Source organism: Clytia hemisphaerica, unplaced genomic scaffold (assembly GCF_902728285.1).
Source record: "Clytia hemisphaerica strain Z4C2 unplaced genomic scaffold, Clytia hemisphaerica genome assembly, whole genome shotgun sequence".
Taxonomy (NCBI): domain Eukaryota; kingdom Metazoa; phylum Cnidaria; class Hydrozoa; order Leptothecata; family Clytiidae; genus Clytia; species Clytia hemisphaerica.
Genome location: NW_027103834.1, coordinates 87130 through 95169, shown reverse-complemented (window position 1 = coordinate 95169; position 8040 = coordinate 87130). Strand labels below are relative to the sequence as shown.

Genomic DNA, 8040 nt, shown 5'->3' with positions numbered 1-8040 from the left:
TTCTTAATTAGCACGATTGTGTGTTCACGTGATTTTAGATTTGTACTTCGATGGTTGATAGTGGATAGCTTCTTTTCTATATTTGACTCACAGATACCTTTTGTGGTACAGAGGATTATCTAAAGATACACTTTACACACGTTGAATTTATATTGACAGACAGACATATAGACAGACAGACAGACAGACAGGCGGACGGACAAAACTTATTGATTTTGAAAATTCATAACAGTAATAATAGCAATTCCATTCAATGTATTGTACTGAACATTCAAATCTAATACATCCATCTCTTTTTCTAACTCGCTAACAGAACAAAGAAACTTTAGAGAAAAATAAAATTAAAATGGCACCACTAAGATGGGGTATTTTTAGTGCTGGCAAAATTTCAAACGATTTTTGTGTTGGCTTGACAACCTTACCAACAGAAGATCACGTGATTCAGCACGTGGGTGCTCGAAATTCGGACAAAGCTAAAGAATTTGCGGACAAATTTCACATTCCGAAGAGTAGTGGAAGTTACGTTGAGGTAATAATAATAGTAATAAGAATAGTAATAAACTAGCCGGTACCCGGCGTCGCACGCCGGTTTAGCTGTTTGCTGAACGCATTTAAAGTCCTTTGGTTGTTGGGAGATGGCTTAAACACCCCTTAAACACGATGAAATCAAAATTAAAGGGAAGAATTCTCTTCAAAGTTTGACTCTATCCCTCCCGGGTGACGTATCTTTTAACCATATTTCGAAAAATATTGTTGTGGCAAAAATGATCAGAAAGCAGAAAGGGCGCCATTCCCAAATTACACCATACCGGCGACCAGCGACGTCCGAGACGGCTCTGCAATTAGATTTTTTTTCTCGCTTCGCTCGCGTTATATTTGCCGTATATCTTGATGTTTAGGAAAACTTTGATGTCAAGATAAGCGGAGTGAAATAATAGACATGACACGCGATTCGTCGAAAAAAGGCAGCCCGGGGGGTGCTTAGGCAAGAGAAGGAAGGGTATTGGTATATGCCGGCCTTAAAGGTGCCTTTTTTGAAACATGGCAGTTTGAAAAATCGGAAAATCAAAATTCAGTCCCACTAAGAATCGGAAAAATAGGAAAATTTTAACATTTTGCCACCAGAAAGATAGAAATTTGGTGAAATTAGTCCCAAAAAGTGAATTAAAATTCACACAATATCCCTTGTTTCTTCTCCTCTTTATTCTGCTAAGGGTCCAAGGGGCAGGGCCGAAAGTCAGCTCGCAACCATAGTCCCCCCGGAAGGCAGCAATTTTATGGTGCTTTTAATAAAATAGCTTCGTCATAACTTCGATAACTTTTCAAATTCAACAATGACTTAGATTTACAGCAAAATAATTATCGACATAGATGTTTAAAGGTCCCTTTTTACGAAGAAAGAACTCTAGTTTTTACCGCCTTTTGAATGTATTTTTAATGTTGCTGTTGTTCTAACAAACTTGTCTTCCCAGCCGGCACACAACGTCAAAACAACGTCCATGTGACATTCACAACGTCCAAATAACGTTATTTTAACGTTAAAACAACGTTGTGTGCCAGCTGGGTTGTGATTCTTATGTCGTTATGTTTTATTTTATATTTGTTCTTTTCTTTAACAGATTCTGTTTAAAAGATTTTCTTTTGTTTTGAAAAGAATTCGAATGTCTTAAATCAAATAGGTCGTTAATTACATTCGAAAATATAAAACAAAAGAAAAGAAATAAAAAAAAGAAAAAGTCTAATCTATCATAATCAAAACAAAGTCTTTATAAAACGGCGCGAATCTGATTTAACACATTTGTGGAGCAAGAAGCAAAAGTCATCTTTTAAAAGAACAAAACATTGCTTGCGAAATCGAAAGTGACACACAGACAGAAAACAAAATGACATACGCGTTATACTATTAATATATAGATAATAACAAAAATATATTATATTTAAAGTGGCTGGCCATGGAATAACAACTAAGCTTTTAGGCAGACAGTCTAGTCATTGTCTCCCCCAGGGGCCACTGTAGAAAAAAATACTGAAGTAAGATAAATGCTTTGATAAAACAAGAACAAGAACTAGTAACAAGATATTCTAACTGGAAAAATCAAAATATAATAGCCGCATTCTTTTTCACCGCTCAACAAGATATTCTAACTGAAAGTATGACGTTTTAACACGTTTTAGGTAGCTAAGGATGCTGATGTTGATGTTATTTATGTTGGAGCGATCAACACGGCACACAAGGAACTTTGTCTGCTAGCTTTGGAGCATGGAAAAGCGGTACTGTGTGAAAAACCAGCAACTATGAATGGTCGTGAATTAGAGGAAGTTTTGAAGAAAGCAGAAGAGAAAAACTTATTTTATATGGAGGTATATTTATGTTATTTTACACCTTTACAAAAATCTCACGACGTCCTAAAGTCTGTTAAAAACATTTGCAGTCTGCAATATTTTAAACATTGCCCTTGAAGCTTTTTTCACATGCACGCAAAATTTTACTTGACACCTTACGGAAAATCGTTCATAAGGCTGTCTTTTGGGAATTTCCCCGACATTATGTAGAGTTTTTGTTGATTAAGAGGGTCTTACGTGAAACTCTACATAAGGCCTTAAAACACTACTTGAGCTTGGGGAAATTCCCCACCCTTCAAGGTCTTAGGTAAAATTTTACGTACATGTAAAAAAAGCTTGAGGCAAAAAAGATGATTAAAAGTAATCCCTCGTTGGAAAGATAAATTTGAGTTGGCTGAAGTAAGCTTAGTAGAATTCGCTATAAAACATTAAACATCTTTGATTTCAAATATGTATTAAGATTTTTCATAGCTTTTTTGGGCCGAAAATTACAACCCTTCGAAAAAAAATTCTAAAAAGGGGCTTATTGGAAGGAGTCTAACTTTTGGATTTGACTTAAATGACCGCCATGAGATCAGAAACCAGAAACCAATTGCTTTAGCCGCGTGATCAGATCCTCAATTTATATCAGAAACCCTGGATCAAGTTTTATCCGTGTCATCTATGTTGGGACTTTTTAGAAAAGTCGCACCCAATGGATATGACATCGTGTGTAGAATGTTCCGTTAAAGCAAGGCTACATTTACATTTTGAGTATTCAATTTTTTGATTGACCGAAAAGTTTCTTCATCTTACTTGGTTTTCCATCTCTTTGGCGGAAAAGGGGGGTCTTTAACGACCCCCGATCAAAGAGAACAACAGAGTTTCTAGGCTAAAAACACCCAGTTTTTTGTATCAGATCAGTTTACAGGGTCTCTATGTAAGCGTTCAAGAGATATTTTCTTTATACTGAAGGTGTGTATTTTTTTCGAAATCTGATATCGCTTGCTTACTCATTTTATTTTACAACCTTTTTCACATTGGATTGACACGGAGTCGGAGCAAGATTGGTCAAAAAGCGAAAATGAAAAACATTTTTTGTTCTTATTAGCCCCGGGGGGGGGGGTACTTAGGCAAAATGGGTGCCGGGTATGTGCGAACCATAAGGGTACCTTTTCTCATTCCTCAAAAGTCTCTCAAAGGGGTACAAATTCAAAAGTTAGTCTCTGAAAGGGTCCCAAAATCACGAAAATCTAAAATTTCTTTCTCAAAGGGTCGCGATTTCCAAAAATTTTGACCAAAATTTGGTGAAAATCAAACCAAAATTTGGAAAAAATGGACCAAAATTTAAGAAAAAGTCTCTCAAAGGGTCCCAAAATCACCAAGATTTTGTCTCTCAAAGGGTCGATTTTCGATCTTCGGCTCGGACATACCCGTCACCTCGCAAACTTAGTACCCCCCCCCGGGTTATTAGCTCAATATAACAATAGGCAACAGTGATACGAAATATGTGTCTGATATGAAACGGGAACACTTATGTAAAAAGAAAACCTTTACTCCTCATTTATACAAATTGTTCATTATTCTTGAGAGTTTTCATACAGGTATTGTATTCCTGTTGATTTTTGTTTCAGGCAGAATGGACCAGATTTTTTCCACTTTATCAAGAACTGAAACCGAAACTGAAAGTGGATGGAGCCCTGGGTTTACCACGAGCAATGACTGTTACGTTTGGTTATGCACTATTGAATGATATCAAACGTATTAACAAAAAAGAACTGGGAGGAAGTGTCGTAATGGATATAGGTACGTGCCTTTTCTAAATTCCAAATTTAAAGTAAAAATTCGATAGGTCGATTTTTAACGTTTTTGAGCACTTTCCAAAAGTAACTTTTTTATTCAATTGAGCATAACTTTTGATCTAATGAATCGAATTCAATAAATGACCCATCAAAATTTAAGTTTATTTTTCCTCTTTCCAATAAAATAGGAATGGTTCTTTTAAAATTTTTAGGTTTCGAGAAAATTACTTTTAAAGAGAGAAACTTTTTTGTGGTGCACCCGGTATAAGAACCAATGAATTTTAACTCAGCCTTGGCTGTTCTTACTTATTTTCCAAATTTTAAAGCTTTTACACCCCCTTCTCACGGACCCACTGGGAACCCTTCCTACTGGAAAAATCGGCCAAAATATTGTCCCCAGTGGAAAATTATACTTCAATTTTTGTCCCCGCTGAGAAATAATCAAATAAACCTATCCTCACTGCAAAATATTATGCTAATTTTTCCATCCCCACTGAATTTTGTGATTTAAAAACAATGGAATTTAAATCCCCAGCCATAAGAAATAAGAGACTTTTAATCCTCATCGACTTTCAGTCTGTTATTTCTACCCCCACTGGCTGAAAAAATTCTACCGGGTCTATGAGAAGGGGTGTACTTTTGAATGATCTAATAATAATAGCCCTTTAATTTCTTTATTTTTGAGTGCTTAGGATGAGCTTAAGATTACTTTTTACTCATAATTTCTAAAGTGCATGGTTCTTACTGTATAAAGGGAGACCAAGGTTATACTCATTAGTTTTACTAAACCTGTTATCCAGCTCATGTTCGCACAAAAGTCACGCAAGTTAAAAATCACCCGTTCGTATTCGGTACAGGATGTCGCTTGACCATGTTTGAAATGTTTGAAAGTTTATAAGGCGGTGACATCATATGTTCTAACGGACGCAAAAAGGCGGATTTTGACCGCTATGTTTCTATTTTTAGTAACAGACATCGATCGAATCCCGGCTTTTTTTCGGGTGTTCCCGAATTCCAAATACAATTAAAAACAGTCTATTTAAATTGGTTTAAATTTTGTGGCTGTTTAACATTGTTTTTTCTCCTTTAGGTATTTACACTCTACTAGCCATGGATATGTTGTTCGAAGGATTCTCATTAAAAGAAATGAAGGCTATAGGTCACGTGACCGAAGGAACCAACGTTGATAGGTCGGTCGGAATATCCGCAACTTTTGAAGGGAATCGCATCGCACAGCTTTTGTGTAGTGGAAGTATGTCTGTTGTTAAATTGAAAAAAGAGCTTTTTTTTTCTATTTACCGACTGAGACACGGCGAAAATCTTTATTGTTTTTGTACTACACTGGAACAATGGAGGCACCATAACTCGAATATCTCCTTAGGTCGAACAATTTTTTATACCCTCAGTTACAGTGCCACATAACAAGTTTGTTTAACTCGAAATTTCCATTATTAGAGCAAAATTATGTTTCCTATGCGTGTTTAAGTTGTGGAGACTTCATTATCTTATGAATATTTACCTGATTAACGACCTTTGTAGTGAAAAAATCAAACTCTGACGATGTTTTTCAGTTGTTTCTGTATAAAAGATTAATGGTGAATATCAAGTACAGTTGAAGCTCTCCAATTCAATTTTGAAGTGGAATTGGATTTTCATTAAACGAGGGAGCATTGAGCGTCATTTATGAGAGTTTCTTGTGGACGGTGACTTTAAATATTATTAAATAACGGAGTGTACCTTATTGCGACCAATTTTCGTGGGAACTAATATTCGTGGTTGAAAAAAAAATTCGGAAAATTGCATTTCGCGGGTTTTAATTTTTTGGACAAATTTCTTTTATTTTCCTATACTAGGGATTTTTCAACTGTTTTGATAAGATTGGAAAAAATTGTATTTCGCGGGATCAAATTTTTACGGTTTTGCCAAAAACAACCGCGAAAAACGCGAAAACTAGTTCCAATAAGATAGCAGATAGTAAAATGTCGGATAAGAGAGTGTCGACTGTATTTCAATTTTAATTTTCAGATGCGGATTTACCAAATGAGCTGACATTGATTTGCGATAAAGGATCAGTGACTATTCGAAAGCCGTTTTGGTGTCCCGAAAGTTACGTTCAAGACACGGGAAGTGGTCCGCAAGAAATTCGATATGATCTTCCGAAAACTGAGAAGGAAATGAATTTCACGAATTCTGTCGGATTAAGGTAAAAATGAGTTCTGGAAAAATATTAAAAAAATCAGCTCTTTTTGGCGGCAAAACTGTGTTGGACAAACATATTTTAGCACGGGAATTTGTTTCTAGCCACATAATTTTACATTTTTAACATCTTTTAAAACTCTGTTTTTCTGAGACTTTGATGCAATTATTTGAGGTTTCTTTAAATGAACTCACGAAAAAATAGACGTCAATAGAAAAATACGTTAGTCTTTTCACCCCTTCGACCTTAATTTTTCGTCTTTCTGCTTTCACTTTTGTCGAATTGTAATAATCCTCTTAGAAGCTTGATGACCAATAGATCTTATCGGAGTTTTTAATTTTTCTAAAAAAAGCGATGCATTGTGGGATTGTTTCGGGAGTATTACAATAGAATTCCCTTGAGGAATTCCTAAGAGATTTCTATTGTAATACTCCTGAAACAATCCCACAATGCATCGCTTTTTTTAGAAAATTTAAAAACTCCGATAAGATCTATTGGTAAACTTTGTAGTGTTGTTTTTAATATTTTTTACCCATACATTTTGATCACATGATCAAATGAATGTGGTCGATGGGCCATTTCCCCCTGGACCTTTTCAAATAAAAAACCATTTATTGGAAATGTGTTGATTGCCCTTGGAAAAGTTTTCTTCGTACCTTAAAATGGCGGTGAATGAACTAAAATCAGTCTGGAAAAATGAAAAGCCACTTTTTTGGACCCCTTGGAAATTCTGCTCGAATTGGCCCCTATAAATTATCGTCTGCGCCCTGTATAGATATGAAATAAAATGGCCTAATAAATTTGGCGAAGTCATAGTAACGCAATGGCAATATGACGTCGCCCAGCCAAACTACTGTTAATTACCCATCGATATTGATCATGTAACTAATATAAAACTAAACTTAACCTTTTTTTTCTAGAATTTTCTGACCTGGTAGATATTCAATCGACATTCATTGGACGCAACTGAATGTACCAAACTCTGAGTCTGCGTCTTCAAATTATTTGACGAACTGTTTTTTTAGGTATGAGGCTGAGCATGTGCGACAATGCTTGAATAAAGGATTGAAACAATCCCCCATCATGCCTTTCGATACATCAAGGAGGATCATGGGATACTTAGATGACGTTCGTAAGCAGATTGGTTCAACATATGCTTTATAAAGAAAGAAAGAGGTTATATGTATTCCCAAGGAATAGTAGTTGGTTTGCGAGATGACGGGTATGTCGAGCCAAAGTTCGAAAATCGACCCTTAGAGAGACTGAATATTGAAAATTTCATTTTTTTGACGTTTTTGCCACCCTTAGAGAGACTATTTCCCGCAAACTTTTCAAATTTAAGTCAAAATTTCAAGAATTTATGACCTTTTGAGGGAGACGATTTTTTATCTTCGTAATTTTGGAACCTTTACAGAGACTCAATTGGAAATAATTTTTTGTGATTTTAGAGTAAATTTTTAGAAAGGGGACGAAGTTTTATATTTTTAGGCAATTTTTTTACACAATAGTACCAAAAGAAAAATGAAAAATCATATTTAAAATTTGTCCTTTCCTATTCAAACGTTCCTTTCAGTCGGAACCACTACATAGAAATGGCAACTATTGCCTTAACGGGAAATATTTCCCGAACGGGAAGGTGAAAATAACCCAAAAAGGAAACTGTTTCCAGATTGAAAATTTCATCACTTTTCAGTTTCCCGTTTTGGTCAAGAACTTTTC

General features: G+C 35.5%; 1 protein-coding gene across 1 annotated transcript; it reads left to right on the top strand.

The window, feature by feature from the left end:
- Positions 1 to 313: 313 nt before the first annotated feature.
- On the top strand, positions 314 to 7574 carry LOC136807003 (trans-1,2-dihydrobenzene-1,2-diol dehydrogenase-like). Its single transcript, XM_067063579.1, has 6 exons — positions 314 to 529; positions 2176 to 2361; positions 3957 to 4128; positions 5215 to 5376; positions 6150 to 6327; positions 7347 to 7574. Exons 1-6 carry the CDS (start codon positions 347 to 349, stop codon positions 7483 to 7485), a joined length of 1020 nt encoding a protein of 339 aa, XP_066919680.1. The 5' UTR covers positions 314 to 346; the 3' UTR covers positions 7486 to 7574.
- The last annotated feature ends 466 nt before the right edge of the window (positions 7575 to 8040 follow it).

What these genes read in the sequence shown, in the direction of transcription:
- LOC136807003 (XM_067063579.1), top strand. Translation starts at nt 347, where the DNA reads ATGGCACCACTAAGATGGGGTATTTTTAGTGCTGGCAAAATTTCAAAC. An exon ending in AAGTGTCGTAATGGATATAG is followed by an intron (nt 4,129 to 5,214) that starts GTACGTGCCTTT and finishes TTTCTCCTTTAG; the next exon opens with GTATTTACACTCTACTAGCC. An exon ending in ACAGCTTTTGTGTAGTGGAA is followed by an intron (nt 5,377 to 6,149) that starts GTATGTCTGTTG and finishes TTTAATTTTCAG; the next exon opens with ATGCGGATTTACCAAATGAG.